Genomic DNA, 19,816 nt, shown 5'->3' with positions numbered 1-19,816 from the left:
CACGGACGAGGGCGGAGCGGCGCGCGCGAACTAGGAGGCGGCGCACGGACGAGGACGGAGCGGCGCGCGTGAACGTGCGTACTAGGAGGCGGCCCACGGACGGAGCGGCGCGCGTGAACGTGTGTACTAGGAGGCGGCCCATGGACAGAGCGGTGCGCGTGAACGTGCGTACTAGGACGCGGCGCACGGACGAGGACGGAGCGGCGTGGCTCGCGTGAACGTGCGTACTAGGACGCGGCGCTCCCAGATTCGATCGTCTTGCTGTTCCTCTGGGGGGGGGGGTTGGGGTACATTTGTTCGGTAAGAAATGTTCGGGCTCGGAGGTTTTAATCTTTGTTTTTTTAGCGGGTTATTTTCTGTCCGGCTCTCCCTTTCTCTTCTACTCGAATGAGAGTCGCTCAGGTCGTGCATAACAACAACAACTTGCATTCCCACAACGCCTTTTCAAGCATTTAGACAGTTCAGGGCCCAACTAGGTTTTAGGTTGTCAGGTAATTAAGTTGATAACTGGCGGTCTCTGAGATACACGGACTGAGTAACAGGGTCTCTCTGAGATACAGGGAAATTAGAGAGAGGCGCAAGGACTACCGAGTAGTGATTAAAAACAGAAAGTGCTGGAAGCACTAAGCAGATCTGGTAGCATCTGTGGAGAGACAGAAATAGTTATCGTTTCAGGTCTTTAACCTTTCATCAGAATGGTTGTGTTGGACCTGAACGTTTCCAGCATTTTCTATTTTTATTTCAGATTTCCAGCATCCACAGCTTTTTAGAGCAGTGATAATGGGGGACTATAATTATCCTAACACAAAATGGGATAATAATGATGTAAAGGGCAGTGGTGGGGGAAGAATTTCTGAAGTGTGTTCTGTATAATTTTCTTGTTCGATATGTTTCCAGCCTAATAAGGAAGGAAGGATTGCTGGATCTGATGCTGGTGAATATAGTGTTTTAAGTAGCTCAAGTGTCAGTAGGGCAACATTAAAGAGACAGTGCTCATAGCATCATAAGGTTTAGGTTCACTATGAAAAAAGACTCAATTGGAGGAGGGCCAATTTAATTGGGGTGAGAACAGATCTGTCCCAGATAAATTGGAATCAAAGATCGGCAGGCAAAATTGTAATGGGCTAAATTTATAGAATCATAGACTGGTACAGCACAGACAAGCCATTCAGCCCATTGAGTCTGCACCGGCTCTTTCGAAGAGCAATCCAGTTAATTCCACTCCCCCACTCTTTCCCCATATCTCTGCAATGTTTTCTCTTTCAAGTATTCATCTAATTCTGTTTTTGAAGGCTGCATTTGTTAAAGAGCAGATGATTCGGATTGAGTCGAGGTACATTCCCACAAAGGGGAAAGGTAGGGCAAACAAAGCCAGAGCGTTTGAATGACCAAAGAAAAAGAGAGTAAGCTGAAGCAGAAAAAGTGTGTTTTATGACAGCTGCCAGTTTGTATACAGAAAAGTTCAGGGGGTGCGGGGGAGTGAAAAGGACACACGAGGCAAAGGGACTAAAGGGGCTATGAGAAGAGACTGGCAGCTAGCATAAAAAGGAATGCAAAGTCTTCTATAGGCATTTAAATAATAAATGGTGGGGAGAGGAAGGGCTGATAAGGGAATCTACACATGGAGGCAGAGGGCTTGGTACTAAATAATTCCCTTGCATTTGCCTTTACCAAGGAAAAAGAGGCTGCAGATGCCATAGTGAAAGGGGAGGTAGTTGAGATACATGATAAGTAACAGTTGACAAAGAGGAAGATTAAAAAGGTTGACTGTACTTAAAGTTTATAAATCACCAGGACCAGATGGCATACATGAGAGAAGGTAAGGATGGAAATTGCAGAAGTAATGGTCATAATCTTGCAGTCCTCCTAAGAGGATGGTGCCAGAAGACTGGAGAATTGCAAATGTTACAGCCTTGTTCGAAAAGAGTATAAGGATAACCCAGCAACAACAGGCCAGTTGAAACTCAGTGATGGGGAAGCTTTTAGAAACGATAATCTCAGGCAAAATTAACTGTCACTTGGATGAGGGTGAATTTATTAAGGAAAACCAGCATGGATTTGATAAAGGTAAGTCATGTTTAATGCACTTGATTGAGTTTTTTGATGAGGTAACAGAGGATTGATGAAGGTAATGCAGTTGATTTGTGGACTTTAAAAGGCGTTTGATAATTTGAGCCACATTAAAAGACTTGTCAGAAAAGCTGAAGCCCCTGGAATAAAGGGGACTGTGGCAACATGGATACAAAGTTGGTTGGGTGACAGGAAACCGAGAGTAATGGTGAATGGTTGTTTTTCAGACTGATGGAGGGTATATCCTGGGGTTCCCAAGTGTTGATACGAGGACCACTGCTTTTGTTGATATGTATTACCAGCCTAAATTTGGGTGATGTGGAGGTATTGTGGCGCAGTGGGTAGTGTTCCTGCCTCTAAGCCAGAAGCTCTGGGTTCAAGTGCCACTACAGGACTTGATGGCCACAGAAGGTGTGTTCATAACATGGCCAAATAGGTTGATCATCAACCTGTAACTCCTTCCAATATGTTCATGGCAAGCAGTAAGAGCGGGAGAGTCTCCTGGTCATCCATGCTTGACGCAAAGTAGCCCCTTGAGGTATAGTCTCTGGCAATAGGCTAGTGACTTGTTCCATGCAAAAGCAGCTATGAAAACAGATGTAAGCACGAGCTTTGTCTGCCTCCTGCGCCACTAGGGCAGAAAATTACAGAAATTATCCCAGGGTTGAGGGACTTCAGTTACGTGGATAGATTGCAGAAGCTGCATTTGGCTTCATTGCTAGAGGTGTTCAGAATTTTGATGGGTCCGGACCAAGATACAGATAAACCGTTCCCAGAGGATAACATTTAATGTCATTAACAAAAGAACCAAAGGCAACATGAGGAAGACCTTTTTATACAATGACTGGTTAGGATCTGGGATGCACTATTTGAGAGTGCTCGAGTTGTTTCAATTGTGGCTTTCACAAGAGAGTTGTATAAGCATTTATAAAGAAAATTTGCAGTGTTATGGGGAAAGGAGGGCAGGGTATAATGCGCCTAGCTGAGTGGCTCTTGCATGGATACGACCTGCTGAATGACCTCCTTATGTTATAATAATTGTATGATTCTGGACACAGACTGGTAATCAACTCTGTCTGAGATACAAGGACTGGTAACTGGAGCTTTCTGAGATACAGAGACCAGTAACTGGCAGTCTCCAAGATACACAAAGTGGTAGCTGGCACTCTCTGAGATACATGGATTGATAATTGGAGCTCTTTGAGATATACGCCGATCTACAGGCAATCGCTTGAGGTACACATATTGATAACTGGCACCCTTGGGATACATGGACTGATAACGGGCTCTCCTGCAAATACAGTCTAATGACTGGCTGTCTCTGAGATACGATAAAAAGATGCGCAGCATTTGCTCCACAAAGATTTCATTATATATATTCACCAACATTTAAAAAGTAAATCACTCTATATTGTCTTTTAATGCAGTGCTAGCCTTAAGATTGGAGGCCTTTGATTGTATTGGACTGTTCTGAATTTTAAACCGCAATCTAAAGTTTGTTCATCTCTTGCATTAGGAACATCTGCAATATTGCAAACATAATGGGAGATGACATGGAAACAAATTATTCTTATGCTACCCAAACATACCAAAGAGAAGGGCTAAATAATTGCTCTTTAAGCACTAAGGTAGTAACTGTAACACCCTCCAAATCAGAAGTGCCTTTTCAAGTCAGAGGGGATAGAGGAAGGATCCTTACCCCTGAAGAAGCAGAAAAACTCATAAAAGATCAGAGCTTATTGTCGGATTTTAAACAACAGAAGCTTGAAAGAGATGCACAGAAGAACTGGGATTTATTTTACAAAAGGAACAGCACCAACTTCTTCAAAGATAGACATTGGACAACCAGGGAGTTTGAAGAACTGAAAACGTGTAGAGAAGTAAGTGATGTGGAATACAGAAAACCCAAACTTGTGAGTTATAGAGCTGCTTTTTCAGCAATAGGCAAGTCTCGTGAAAACCTGCAAATACCATATTGGTTTTAAGAAAGGTTCTTGGAATGTAAATGTGGCCAGTCATTCCATATACCTCGCCTCTATCACCTCCAAGAAGCTGCTCTGCTTGGTACCATTGCTGTCTGTCCCATTGTAGCCAACTCATCTGTTGCAATTTTGCCCCTGCCCCCTATTGTCATCTCCAGCATATGCCCCTACCATCTTGCCTTGTTTACATGCTACCACCAGAGACATTATCCACAGTCATGGGGCCAGTTTCAATATATATGCTACTGCCACCCAGCTTTACCTCTCTCTCGCCATTAATTCAATTGGCGCCTTGTACCAGAATGCTTACCAAATAATTAAGTGTAAATGAGCCTGCATTTTCTCAAATTGTACACAGAAAATTGAATCCATCTTATGGAGCCTCCGCCACAAAGTCTGCACCTTTGGCTGCAATCTCATTACCTTCCCAGCCCCTCACTTAAATGGTGCATAAGCTCATTGTTCTATCATTTAGTTGTATTTGAAGCCCTATAGCCTTCTCACCCCCAAGACTGCTTGCTTCCATCTCTAGAGCGTTGCTCGTCTCAGCCGCCTATTGCTGCTGCAAACCTCGACTATGCTTTTGTGACTCAAAGACTTGACTCCTTAATGTTCCGCCCTAACAAAGAACAACTCATCCAAAACTCCAATTTCCATATCCTCCTGCATTGAGTTCCACCTGCAATCACTCCATACTTGCTGACCTCTGCTAGTCCCCTATCTCTAACATACTGAATTCAGAATTCAAAACCCATTTTCAGCCTTGCCCCGCCCTTCTCTCCAACCTTGCATTCTACTTCATGCCCTTTGGTCTTCTGATTTAAGTCCCCAGTGCATCTCCCCGTGTCGCTCATCCATTGCTGACAAACCCTTCAGCCTTACTGTCTGAACTTCCTCCTGAAATTCTACTTTCTACTTGTTACCCTGACCCTGCCTCTCCTGGTTTTCTCTTTTAACGCTGCTGGTCGTGTCCACTTTTTCTTACTTGAAGCACAATGGATCATTTTACTGTATTAAGGTTCTATAAAATTGCAAATTATTCTTAATATTGTTTGTTTTTTTCTCTTTGAAGTTTCAGAATCAAAAACTGATACTCTTGGAAGCTGGCTGTGGAGTTGGGAACTGTTTATTCCCTCTTTTAGAGGATGATCTGAATGTCTTCATTTATGCATGTGACTTCTCTCCCCGAGCTGTAGAGTTTGTAAAGGTACATAAAACAATGTTAATAATTGTTTTTGATCATTTTCTTGATTTTTTTTACATGTTGTGTTGAAATTCTTCAAGGTGGATCAGATAGAAAATGTACACTAGAGATACTTTAATAAATTTGCACAGAAAATAAATGATACATTCAGATTCTCAATGGCATTGATGTGAATGTAAGAACAGGGAATGAAAGAAAGAAAAGCAAGAAAACATGCTTTTACATAGCGCCTTGCATGACTTCAGGAAGTCAAAGCTCTTTACAGCCAATTAAGGACTTTTGAAGTGTAGTTGCTATTGTAATGAAAAACACAACAGTATAGCAGGATTCCACAGACAGCCCTGAAACAGAAATTGATATTTAGTGATACAGGTCGAGTATCCTTCATGCGACATCGTTGAGGCTGATTGTGTTTCAGTATTCAAATATTTTTGGTTTTCAGATGTGATATGCCTACTGTATATACGGTAGGCATAGGTCCACTTACTTTACAATAGCCTAAACCTAGACTAGCTATTGTCAACAAATACCAGGTTGTTTCTCCATTTGCCAACTCTTGTACACCTTACTTCTTGTTAACACCTGTAATATATTACATTGCTTTATTAACATGATTAAAAAATAATGAGCACTTACACAATAATTTGGGTGTTATCCACTCAAAGAATGATGGATCCAAATGATGACTGCATTAATTAAACCTTGGTAAAGGAGTTTGTAAGAGAGGCGGTGGAGGGAAAGGGCTGAGGAGGCTGCCTTGATTAATTCTTCCAGCTTCATCTGCCTCACCAACAATTTTGTTTTTGTTTAATAAATTTATTTTATTTTATACACAGACATTAGTTCTTGCTCACTTATAAATGCACATTGTTCAAGTACATCTATCAACCCGTCACACAACTTAACAATATTGTCTATGGGCACTTTTTCTACGTATTCACTATTGTCATCATGTTTTTATCAAGTTGATGTTGACATAATACCATTTCTGCAACCTCCTCATCAGATAAAGATTGCATAACGGGAGCATCGTGTCAATATTAAATACTTGCTCGATTTCCTTGGTCTCCAGTGTATTCACGCATTCCAACGATCTACAGTTCACATACGCAAGGAGCTGGTTTGCTATCTTCCTTGTTCACACAAAATCTTTCCAAGTCGTCTTCAATATTATCATCTTTAATGAACATTGTTGCGAGCTAAAGGTTCTGCCAATTGTTGGTCAAGGTGTCTTTATCAACAAGGCATCAGGCATTAACAGATGTGTAGATAGCATCCTTTACTGGAAATTCCTTCTGGAAGCCTTCCAGTCCCAGTCCCTGTTCACAACACCAAGCATACTATTCAAAAAGGAGTCTTAAAGTGGTTGCGAAACCATTTAGAAAACATGTCCCTGGCTACCCAGGCTCCCTTATTGCCATAGTAGTGAACTGAAAATGTCCGAATGCCCTTGAAGCACCTGGAACATTTGCTTTCCCCGATTTATAGCCAATTTACATTTATGTGTGCTAGTCACATTGGCACAACCAAGGACCTTGGCATCCTTAACAGCTGTTGGTGCACTCTCCTCAGCCATTACTAACATTTTCTTAGGGACGTACTGCCAGTACAGACTTGTTTCATTAGCATCGTTTGTGCAGGTGAAAAATTTTGGTCTGAAATTAGCATAGCAGACTCATCAGTAGAGTTTTCAGTGGTGTCATGGTCTGCAGAGGCTTTATCACCACAAACTTTCAAAAACTTGATAGCATGACGCTTCTTAAATTTCTGCAACCAGCCTGTCGTGTACTCACATGTACCTTTAAGCCTCAGTTCTTCGTAGAAGATCCTGGCTTGTTGCATCAATGGGTCAGTCAGCGGAAGCCTTTTAATCCTGCACTGACAAATCCACTTCATCATGACATGACCACGTTCATCGTTTTTCAACCTATGCAAAGTTTTTCTACTATTCATTAGCTTTTGTGGATCACTTTCAATATAAAATTTCAACAGTTGGTCTTTCTGCTTCTTTAAATCGTATATGTTGGTGGTACTCACCCAGTACTCCTCACTGGGTTGCCTCACAGATGCACCACGTCAAGTTTTTGCAACAGCTCCAGTTTCTTAGCAATTGATAGTGAATTTTCTTCCCTTTCCTTTTCTCATAAGGGTCTGATGGTCTTTTTGACACTGGAATAAAAGCACTAAATAACCAAAAAAATCACAAGCTAAGGCAAACAAATAGATTTCCCACGCAAAAGGTCAGGTCCAGTTGGTGAGGTTGTGTTGGCTTGGGTCACAGACTTCCCATGCTAAAGGGCAGGTCCAGTTGATTAGGTTCGTGTCGGCTCAGGTCACAGGCTTCCCGTGTGAAAGGTCAGTGAGGTTCATGTTGCCTCAGGCTAGGGTCCGTTCAAAAAACTTTTGGTTTTTGGATGTGTTCGGAATTTGGATGTATGGATAAAGGATGGTCAACTGTGTTATGTACTTGTATTGCTCAACTTAGCAACTTCTTCAAATTTCCCAAATAATCCATCAGCTGTTTTAGACATCAATGGATAAAGCTTAAAAAAACAATAACATAGTAAAGCTAATTATGCAATTGATTGGAGCATCCTGTACAGATTCCATCTTATCCATTCCTATGTTTGTTTCTTTTTTTAAAGCAAAACCGCTTGTATAAAGTCGAACGATGTAAGGTCTTTCAGTGTGATCTGACAAAAGATGATTTACTGGAGAATGTGCCAGCGGACGCCGTGGATGTTGTTACACTGATCTTCGTGCTTTCTGCCATTCATCCTGACAAGATGCAGCTGGCATTAGAAAATATCTATAAAGTTAGTATTTAATGGTACACGTGCTGCCATTGCATTCATAGTGGTGTAAATGGGCAACATTCAAAAGGATTTACAAACATGCTAATTAGGAGCAGGAATAGGCCGCCCGGCCCCTTGAGCCTGCTCCACCATTCAATAATGGCATGGCTGATCTGATTGTAACCTCAACTCCACATTCCCACTGACCCCATATAACCTTTCAGCCCCTTGCTTATCAAGAATCTATCTACCTCTGCTTTAAAAATATTCAAAGACTCTGCTTCCCCTGCCTTTTGAGGAAGAGCATCCCAAAGACTCATGATCCTCTGAGACAAAAAAATTCTCCATCTCTTTCTTAAATGGGTGGCCCCTTATTTTTAAACTGACCCCCTAGTTCTAAATTCTCACACGAGAGGAAACGTCCTCGTCACATCCACTTTATCAAGACCCCTCAGGATATTACGTGTTTCATTCAAGTTGCCTCTTACTCTAAAAAGCCTAGCAGATTTGAGCCCAACCTGTCTAACCTTTCCTCATAAGACACCCCGCCCATTCCAGGTATTAGTCTAATAACCCTTCCAATGCATTTACATCCTTCCTTAAATAAGGAGACAGTACTCCAGTACACAGTACTCCAGATGTGGTCTCACCAATACCCTATATAAGCATAACCTCTTTTGTATTCAATTCACCTCTCAATAAACAATATTCTATTAGCTTTCTTAATTACAGCAACCTGGATACTAACCTTTTGTGATTCATGCCACCCAGATTCCGCTGAATCTCGGATTTCTCACCATTTAGATAATATGCTTATTTTTTTATTTTTCCTGCCAGAATGGACAATTTCACATTTTCCCACATTACAATCCCATTTGCCAGACCTTTGCCCACTCACATACCCTATCTATGGCCCTTTGTAGCCTCCTTATGTCCTCTTCACAATTTACTTTCCTACCTATCTTTGTGTCATCAGCAAATTTAGCAACCATATCTTCTGACAAATGTTTTTTGCCAAAGTGGTGAATTTGAAATTAAAGTAAGTTATATACCCTCCCGTTCCTTTTTTTTCCCCAATAAATTATAAAGATTTTCCTTTTCCCACCTATTTCCATTATAAAAAAAACCCCACTAGAGCTATACCTTGAGTGCCCTACCATCCATTCTTAATTAGCACATTTGTTTAGATAATATCACCAACTTTAACTTTAACACCTATGCGTTCTATTGTACTATTGTCGTTGACATCTTTTGATGATCTGTTTCTATCACTGCTTGTTTGTCCCTACAACCACAGCCCCCCCCCTCCATCTCTCTATCTCTCCGCCCCCCCACACACACACCTTAAACCAGCTTATATTTCAACTCTTTCTTGGACTCGAACTCAAGTTCTGTTGAAGGGTCATGAGGACTCGAAACGTCAACTCTTTTCTTCTCCGCCGATGCTGCCAGACCTGCTGAGTTTTTCCAGGTAATTCTGTTTTTGTTTTGGATTTCCAGCATCCGCAGTTTTTTTGTTTTTGTTTTTGTAAATTATATATCTGTTGTACTGGTTATGTTACCTTCTCTCATTGTTGAACATTTTATAATTTAAATACAAGTGGGCTTTGAAGAACCCAGTCATTTAGCACTGCTGTTATGAAATATCAAAAATTATAATTTCTTATGGATGTAGATGGAGAAAAATAAAAATTAGAAGAGACAATTGAACACTTTGTTTCTATAAATACAGTCTCACTTATAAAGGTTTTTGCATTTTGTATCTTCTTAACTCGTTGTGTTTCCTTTTGTTAATTCACTGAGAATGTGACCTACTAAGCTAATAAAAGTGAATTACTCCTGTAGGTCCACTTTGTTCATTTAGCAGTGCAGTGCATCATTGCAAAAGACCTATTAACTGTGATTTTGAATTTTGTGTGTCTGTGACAGATACTGAAACCTGGTGGACACATCTTATTCCGAGATTACGGACTGTATGATCACACCATGCTCCGATTCAAAAGCGGCCACAAACTCGGACCTAATTTTTATGTTCGTCAAGATGGAACAAGATCTTTCTTCTTTTCTGATGGTGAGATGTGTTATTTAAAACATTTTTTGGTACTTCCAAAAGACTATCAGCTGGTTATGGTAATTGTAAGTAGTACAGTACTTGCTTGCAAAATACTTGTTTATGTGAAGCTGTACTTGGACATTCCTTGACCATTTTTCTTTCTTGAAGTTGGTGACTCAAACTGGGGTACTGTCACTTGACCACCAGCAGGCCTCTGGTACAGGTGGCTCTTCATCTGGGAGCATGCACAGTGGACCTTGGCATGTTATTTAGCCTGAGGCATTACACCTAACTTGATCCTATTGAAATCAGACATACTTCCAGCAGGTGTTGCAGGATGATGTTATCAAAAACCTGCTTGGATAATAACAAAGTCACTGAGTGGTTACAATCATTCTTATTTCTTTGACGATATTTAATATATTTTTTATTTATAATTTACAATTGCTCTTCAGCACAAAAAGCAATATACAAGCAGAGCAGATAGAAAATACTTATAGTTGAATGCTATTTCTCCTTAGCAAGCTAGATTTTTTTCCTTCTCGCTCTTAAGTGCTCTTTTTACTACACATTGTTTTGTATGGTAATCCCTTCCTTAATTCTGAGTAAACTTCTTATAGTATATGCTGTTTAAACGACTCTTATCAAAGATACAAATAACATCCTATGTGACTGTGACAAAGGTAAACAATGCCTCCTCATCCTCCTCAACCTGTCTGCAACATTTGGCATGGTTGGCCACACCATCCTCCTCCAAAGCCTCTTCTCTGTCATCCAGCTGGGTGGGACTACTTGCACCTGGTTCCATTCCATTTTTATCCAAAACAAAAACAGAATTACCTGGAAAAACTCAGCAGGTCTGGCAGCATCGGCGGAGAAGAAAAGAGTTGACGTTTCGAGTCCTCATGACCCTTCGACAGAACTTGAGTTCGAGTCCAAGAAAGAGTTGAAATAGGATATTTCAACTCTTTCTTGGACTCGAACTCAAGTTCTGTCGAAGGGTCATGAGGACTCGAAACGTCAACTCTTTTCTTCTCCGCCGATGCTGCCAGACCTGCTGAGTTTTTCCAGGTAATTCTGTTTTTGTTTTGGATTTCCAGCATCCGCAGTTTTTTTGTTTTTACCATTTTTATCCACCTAATTGTGCCCGAGAATCATTTGCAATGACTTTTCTTCCCCTTCCTATACCATTACTTCTGGTAACCCCAAAGGATCTATCCTTGACCCCTCCTATTCTCATCTACGTGCTGTCCCTTGGCAATATCGTCCAAAACACAAAGTTAATTTTCACATGTAAGCTGATGACAGTCAGCCATACCTCACTACCACCTCTCTTGACTCCTTCACTATTTCTAAATTATCAAACTGATTAGAACATTTCTCCATCTAAATCTTGGAAAAACTCACAAAATATTGTCTTTGGTCCCCCACTCCAAATTTCATTCTGTGGCTACTGACTCTAACCCTTTCCCTGGGAACTGTTTGAGGTTTCTGACCACATATCCCTGCCATCTCTAAGACCACCTGTTTCCATCTCTGTGTCATTGCTCAACTCCATCCCGCCATACCTCATCTGCTGCTGAAATCCTCATCCTTGCCTTTGTTACCTCTAGATTTGACTTTCCAATGCACTCATAGCTGGCCTCCCACATCTTACCCTCTGTAAACCTGAGGTTATCCAAAACTCTGCTGCCTGTGACCAAGGTCCTCTTCACCCATTACCCCTACGCTCGCTCACCTACGTTGACTCCTGGTTAAGCAGTGTCTCGATTTGAAAATTCTCATCCTTGTTTTCAATTCCCTCCATGACCTCACCCCTCCTTATCTCCTCTAGCCCCACAAGTATTTTGAGATACTTGTAGTGCTCTAAATTTGGCCTCTTGAGCACCCCGATTTTAATTGCTCTAACCTTGGTTGCTAAGACCCTAAGCATGGAATTCTCTTCCTAACCCTCTCCATCTCTGTCCCCTTCCTTTCCTCCTTTAAGATGCTTCTTAAGACTACTCTGATCAAAATTTTAGCCATTTGCTCTAATAACTCTTGTGGCTCAGTGTCAAATTTTGCTTTTTAACACACCTGTGAAACATCTTGGGACTTTTTAATTATGTTAAAGGCGCTATTTAAAAACAGGGTGCTTTCAATGTTGGTTATTTGATGGAATATGTGTCAGTGCCTTGATAGTTTAAAAAATCGTTTCACTGTCCTGTGTGGCTGGGTTAGATTCAGTCATGGCTTTCAAAACGGAATCGGATAAGCACCGGAGGAGAAAAAATTGCAGGGCTACTGGGTAAGGGCATGGGGAGTGGTACTAGCTGAAGTTCCTGTTGCAGAGTGTCAGCATGGATACAGTGGGCTAAATGGTGGCCTCCTGTGCTGTAAACCATTCTACAGTTTTGTGATTCATGATCCATATTTACCATTTCATATACTACTACTGACGATAACTGAGGACATCTGAGACCCATTTGAGTCCAAATTCACCATGTAATTCTGCATGTTAGTTTTTTCATATGTAACAAATCACACACCAGAATCCCAATATCACACGTGACATCTAAAACAAGCCATTTTTGGGTTTTAAGGTGCTCTTATCAAAAGATCAAAGGGACGCCTGGAGATCTTTGCTCATCTCCCCTTGCATGGTTCCAATGTCTTGGGTAGTGGCTAGGCTACTAAATGTGGTTCTCTTATTGTTTATAGGCTAAGACACAAACACCTCCAGGAGAAAGCTATCAACTTACTATTCTTACATTCTAGTTAAAGTCAAGAATAGTTATCAGATCAATATCTTTTGAGAATTGCACTTGGGTGATTTATTCCAATTCACCAAAGAACATTTTAGAAAAGATTCCTATTTGGTTGTGTAATTTCCCTGTTTCTATCTTGCATTCTGAATCACTCTTTCTTATTCAGTAATTACCAATTCAATTCATTCATGCATTCTAAAGGGAATTTATTCTTCAATGCACCATTATGATGATATCTTTAAAGTATCGAACTAGTGTTGGTACAAGTTGAAATTTTACTTGACCAAACTTCTTCTTGGAGTTTTTGTTCCTCAAAAATTCATGATACAATTAAATTCAGAATTAAATTTCAGCTTCTTGACTTCCAGTTTTCTAAATAAAAGCCACAAAGGCATAAAAATGTTACCAAATTTTTATCTGTTCCTATGAATTAAATATCAGTTAAAAGTGGCGGAAATCATTAGCAACACCACCATTAATTTTAAACCATGTGAAACAATTCTGTGGGAGAATCCAATTATATGTCTTTAGATCATTACCAGGCTGCTCAATAGCTTTCTCCCCCTTTTCCCCACATTTTATTGTAGTATCAAAATGATTAAACAGTCAGAACTACCTCAAATCATGGAGTCCTTGACATTGGTCAAAAATTCAAAAAATCCAACTATTTATGTGATAATTTCATGTAAGGAACTAGTGTATTTCATATAATTTAAAAAAACAAGGTCACTGGCTACACAAAAAGTTTGGTTTTCACAATTTAATAGGTTAACTAACATCAATAATTCCAATTTAATTCAGACAAATATTTTACTAACTATACATAATATAGATAAAATAGAATAGCACATGCTTACAGTAAATTTGGTCACCTTTCCTTCGGGTGTCTTTCCAAATAAGTATAAAAAAATTGAATATGACTGAAGGATATATGAGCTTTTCATTAAAACAATGGGCCGTAACTACTGACTAGCGTCGGGAAGTGCTGGCCTGCAGGAATTAGGTAAGCACACTTACCTGGTCTTGACATTTCCATTTGCCTGAGCTGCTTGGGGTCTGCATTGAAAGACCCCTCGCAGGCGCCAGCAAAGTCTAGCGGATTCAAGGAAGCTACACCCTCTTTTTGACGGCACTTGCAGCCCTAAAGTAGGTAAGTTTATAGGGCCAGGCAAATTGACAGGCCAGGGGAAGGTAAGTGTTTAAGATAAGTGGATAGGATTTGGGGGGGGGTGTTGGGGAGTGGTCCGTGGGTGTTGGTTAGAGGTTTGGGGGGGTAGGGCGACCGAGGTCCAGGAGGATGTCGGAGGTCTGGGGGTATGGTGGGGTGTCTGGGGAGTGGGGGATCGGAGGTCGGTTCAAACGGACTGTGACCCATGGAGCCCGCTGGTCTGGGGTAAATGGCCATCAAAACATCTGGCAAAGCAGTAATCCAATCAACAATTGGTCTTGACCAAATCTATCAAATCCCCAATGATAGATTTCCTTAGCCCTATCTTTAGATTAAAGCATTCCAAAATGCCATTAGACTGCAGGCAGTAGGGAATGTAGAAATGTTAGTCCACACTGACCAGGCATCACAGGTGTTGCAGCACTTTTGCTCTAAAATGTGAGCCATTATTTCTTGTTATCCTTTTTGGAAAACTCCATCAGGTAAAAATTTGCTCCCATTGTGGTAACAACATTTTTATAGGCTGAGAATGCTATGATCCACCTGATAAATATATCAATAATGACTAATGTGAGGATGGATGTTTTTTTTTATATTTTGGGGAATTCTGTAAAGAAGGCTGTGTGTGTGTCCATGGGTAATTAAACTGGGGGAAGGTTAGTAAAGACAACTTGTCTATGGGAACTGAGAGATGAAAGGTAAAGGTGCTATATGCATGTATTTGTAATGAGAGGTTATGGTGAAGCTGGAAGTACAAGTAAATAGGTTAGGTTTTGAAATTTGCATTAGGTGATAGGTAAGGACTTGACTTTTCAGCTGCCAAATTTCAAAGGGAGTTTAAGGGACTTTAACAACTTACAAAGGTTTCATAAACAAGGGAAGGTTATTAAATTTTATTTGACCTGAAAGTGGAAGACATGAAAAGATTTTTATGTTTTGAAAAAGCTGAGTTTAAAGAGGTGCTTAGGACAATGGAGTCTAGGAGGAAAGGGAAAAAAATATACTGAAGGGTGATGTTTAGTTGAGTTGGTGTGGATATGTGGGGGAGATGTACTGAAAAAAGTTGTGAATTTGAAACAGCCATCCAGTTTCAAGCCAGAAAAGTCTTTGTTCTCTGAAAGCAGACTGTTTCTGAACTTCCTTCGGATTTCCACCGCAGATTGGAAGAATGAGAAGTCGTGTGGTATACTTTTTTAAACAGCAGCAGTTTTTGCCTTGGGTAATATTACTGGATTTTTATGGTTAAAAATCTATAAGGGAGCTGTTGTCAAGTAGTTTACTTGTGTGTTCTGAACAAGCGGGTTTTCTTTGGGGAATGTTTCAACTGTATAATTTTAATCTTGTGTGTTTAAGTTTTTGCTTCCTGTTAATAAATCTTTTAATTTTAAAATCCTAAAAGTGTTATTGGGATTCTATGCTTATGGGATCAATAGTTTTCCCCTCGTTTTCAAAACACAAAACAAGAAAGTTATGATCAGTAAGTCAAGTTTTCCTCTGGGATTTAGCTTGCTCAGCGAATAACATAGGCTGTCGTCATAACACTAAATTGATAGCACCCCCGACTTTTTTTTTTGCTGTGGGCAATGGACCCCTATAATTAAACTGTAATGTTCCCCATGAACCGTTATTTAGCTGGGAGAAACCCATTGGAACTTCTTGCTTTGCAGTAGCTAGATTTATTTGGGCATGAATTAAATGCAAGGCTAGGCGATGCTGACTACCCTGGAGCATTGTTACCCACCGGTAATAACTGCGTAACGTATCCATAACCTGAAAAACGGATGCATGCTCCTCCGCCCCTTGCCATTTGATGTATTTACAGATTTGATGTATATTCTGAGATGGTGAGGTGTGACCCTTATTATCTTGGGACCATCCTTATAGTGCAAAAGCTTTTCATGTAGGGCGAGTGACTCCTTATTTCATGCAAAGGAGCGAGCAGATCCTTCCTGCAGTTTACTGTAAAGCCTCTTTGGTTATTACCACATCGGGATCATTATCCTGATGGGTTTTCAAATCAGATATGGCCAGACTTGATCACACTGATGCCAGTGTTTGTGAGGTGAGTGATTCCTATGGAGTCCCTTTTATTGCTGTTTCTCTAGCCAATTAATCAGCAACATTATTAATTAGTTATGTACTTGGACGCTCGAGCCTCTTTGGCTTTACATTGTTTCTAGCTTTTCACCATTTAGAAAGTTCTCTGTTCTATACTTTAGGTCCAATGTGAATGATTTCACATTTGTCTACATTGAAATCCATTTGCCAGTTTTGTTCATTCACTTAATTTATTAATATCTTAGTAATTTTAAACATCAATCTACACTGTTTCTGTTGCTACTTATCTTTGTGTCATCGACAGACATAATGGCTTGTAATTTTTGTGCTTCCAGAATCAGATTTGGGGGGTACCCCAAAGAGGTGCTGGGGAATCCCTCTAGCAAGGGTTTGCACAGCAATTGTCCGGTAGTGCAAACTTCCTCTGTACAATTGCGCTGCGCTGGGAATCATCTGAAAATGTGGTTTAAATCGCAAACTTTGGATGGTTCCGCCAGGGTTATAGCAATAGTTACCCAGAAAAAGTTAGTATTAAAACTTCTTCTAACTTCTGAGTAACTATTGTAAAGACCCAGGCCGACCCCACTGGAGTCTTTCTGCCCCCCACCCCCAACCTTGGACCCCCAACTCCATCCTTGACCTCAGACCTCCAACCGTGACCTTAGATACCCCCCACTGACCTCACACCCCCTCATTCCACTCCCCGACCTCAGACCCCCCAGCCCCCCTGCGACCTCAGACCCCACCCCCCCGCCGTGACCTCAGAACCCCTCCGTTCCCCCGCCCCGACCTCAAATCCCCCAGTCCCCCTGCCCTGATCCCCAACTCCCCTCCTATCAACTTACCTTGGACACTTACCCTCCCCTGGCCTGTCAATTTCCCAGGCCCTTTAAGCTTATTTGCTTTACGGCAGCAAGTGCTATTTAAAAAAAAGGGGGGCCTGACCTCCAAGAATACGCTGGAGTTGTACTTTGCTGGGGCCTGCGAGGAGTCTTTCGATGTAGGCCCCAGGCAGCTCCAGCAATTGCAAGTGTCAATGTAATTTTCAAGACCAGGTAAGTAGGTATTTATTTCTTCTAATTTCCGCGGGCCAGCACTTTCCGATGCTAGTTAGAGGTTACAGCCCATTGTTCTGTAAATGTATAAATTGGTTAAAATAATAGCACTCGTCTTTTATTTAAACAGTATGAAACAACAAGAGTTTTAAAAACTCTAATTCAATTAAAACAAAGTGTTTCAAACAGTTCAAATTGATTTTCTACCAGATACCATCGCAATCGTAACTTCAAGGCTGAAGCTTATCTTTTATAAAGCAAACTATTTGGTGCTTTTCCGAGTTGCTTAAGTAAATTGGAGTCAAAATAACCACACCAGCATCTTTAACTTCAAGTAATTAAAACTTTTTCCCAATTCTGGGTGCACAATCCTAAATTTAACCCTTTTGTTACACATCATGTGTTCAGCCTCAGGGTTTTTATTAGCTGCTATTTTCACCATTGCCATTGCACAATTAACCTGGTCCATTTTCTTATTATTTTTCATTTACATTATGATGTTGTATGTCAGTGCAAATTCTCCCTCAGGATCATTGATGTTTCTTCTTTGAAAGGCCTTTCCTTACAATGTTCCTAGAGATTGCTGTTCACAAGAGGACTCCTTTATCACTGTTTTCCAATTTTTCATTGTTTTTTTCCAGCTGTCCCACATTTGGCACTCTCCTTGGACTCTGCCTTTATTGAAGGTGATCAGCCACTAATACTTTTTCTCCCTTACAACAAACTCCTCTTTCTATGTGTCTGTAGAGGTGATGACTAATATTAATACTGTGGTTTCCTAGTCACTCTTGCATTATTACACCATACAAGTTGCAAATTTTCTCAAAAAATGGTGAGGTTTGGCTAATTAATCAGAAAAGCCATGAAAATGCAAGGCAGTTTCCTAAAATTGTCGTCTTGCTGTGGTTGATTGGAAAAATTCTCAGGGGCTACCATTCTAGTAGTTTATTTTTTTCCAGCTGCTAATCTGTATCTTGTTCTCATGTTTTTGCTTTCAGGCAGAGCTGTTTATTATTTTGCCATTAACACTCACTCTGGACAATGCTTTGTTTTTTTTACCACAACCATGACCACTCCCTTAGCCTCTTGTTCCTTAATATCTTTGTTATTTAATCTCTCCAGGCCCTCTAACCTATCCCAGACTTCCCTTTTGTTCTTCACACCCCCCACCCCACACCACCTTCAACAGCATAAAGGCCATCAAATTTTACCTTCTTTCAGTTCTGAAGAAGAATCGTATTTGACTCAAAACATTAATTCTGTTTCTCTCTCCACAGATGCTGCCAGATCTGCTGCGTATTTCCAGCACTTTTTTTTCAGATTTCCAGCATTTGCATTATATTGCTTTTACATTCCAGTAGGTTCGATGATCATCTATATGTGATATAAAATGAAATTAATCTATTATGTAGCAAAACATATATTTTATTGGGACATGCATACAATAGATATATCTATTATCTCAGGAATTATTCATTTTTCTATGATGGAGTTTGGAGGTTGCACCTCTGTAGAAGTTCATTCTAAAATCTTGTACTTATTTTGTATATTTTCACTCTAGAATACGTGACAAAGCTCCTGACAGCTGCTGGGTATGAGGTGCTGGTCAATGAATATGTGTTCCGTGAAACTGTTAATAAGAGAGAAGGTCTGTGTGTTCCAAGAGTTTTTCTTCAATGCAAGTTTAAGAAGCCAGAGGGAATACATTCATGTTGAAATATTACTGCTGCTGTCTTGTTAAAGTATAATATTTTGACATTTTCCTCTAGAGCATCTTGCTGTGCATAGTACCCTGGCAGGGAAAACAGGCAGAGAAACTACACCTGCCCATGTACCAACAGGATGACCAACAATCCTGGATTTTATGGGACCGTCCTTTAATTGAGGTTTGTCCCATGTCCTTGGCTGTATGTTGCCAGGATGATGTTTGTCCCGTTTTTCAGACCATTAAATTTTGCACATGCACAATACGCATCTGTGCATTTGCGCTGTTCCTAGTTGCACGATCTGACAGGTCCACCGGCAGCCCGCACCCCCACCCCCTGTTCTCACAGGTTCGCCAGCAACTGCTGTCCACTCATGTGGTTCCCCCCTGCTGCAGTGTCCCTTAATGTTTTCTTCCCGAGAGTTGGTCACCCTGTGTGCCTATGCTGCAGTGTAAATAGTGCCTTGGAAATCTGCAGTAGGAGTTGGAAGTGATTTGGTGATCCTCGGCTGTGCTGCTGTCTATATGAAGATTGCTGAGCAGAGGTTCAGTGTCTTCCCACACAGGTGCAAGAAAGTTGAAAGAGAGAGGAACTTCATAGCTGCTCCTGTGGGCTTCTTAACAGCTCACTCAGGGCAACACTGATTTGAAAATTTAGGAGCAGATTATCTGCCAACATTTCCAGCTCGGCCTGAAGAGACCAGAACCAACAGGAATTAAAATGAAGCATTTCATAAACTTATTTAGAAAAAATCACAATATTATTGTACTCCATGAAGCCAGTTTGAAATTTTAGGAAGCTCTCCCTCTTCCCTCAATTATTTCACTTTTATAAAGTGTGTCATATTGGAAGTTTTATAAACTCTTCTGACATTTGCTACCCTTTGTATTAATAAACTACCATTTTAAACAGACATCTGGAATCTTCGAAATATTTCTGTACTTGTCAATTGTATTATAAAACTTTCAACTTACACCA

General features: G+C 40.6%; 1 protein-coding gene across 6 annotated transcripts in view; it reads left to right on the top strand.

Annotated features, from left to right (window-relative positions):
• The window catches only part of mettl6 (methyltransferase like 6), a 20,384-nt gene extending 568 nt beyond the window's left edge, over window positions 1-19,816 (top strand). For 2 of the 6 annotated variants that reach the window (XM_041184669.1, XM_041184674.1), the window contains exons 2-6: window positions 3,587-3,950; window positions 5,125-5,259; window positions 7,902-8,072; window positions 9,981-10,122; window positions 18,694-19,816. In XM_041184669.1, the coding sequence (XP_041040603.1) occupies window positions 3,612-3,950; window positions 5,125-5,259; window positions 7,902-8,072; window positions 9,981-10,122; window positions 18,694-18,848 (942 nt within the window). In that variant the 5' untranslated portion in view covers window positions 3,587-3,611 and the 3' untranslated portion in view covers window positions 18,849-19,816. The other 4 variants (XM_041184671.1, XM_041184672.1, XM_041184670.1 and 1 more) reach the window with 4 other exon arrangements.

This window comes from Carcharodon carcharias, chromosome 3 (genome assembly GCF_017639515.1).
Source record: "Carcharodon carcharias isolate sCarCar2 chromosome 3, sCarCar2.pri, whole genome shotgun sequence".
NCBI lineage: Eukaryota > Metazoa > Chordata > Chondrichthyes > Lamniformes > Lamnidae > Carcharodon > Carcharodon carcharias.
This window is presented reverse-complemented; position numbering and strand designations above follow the sequence as displayed.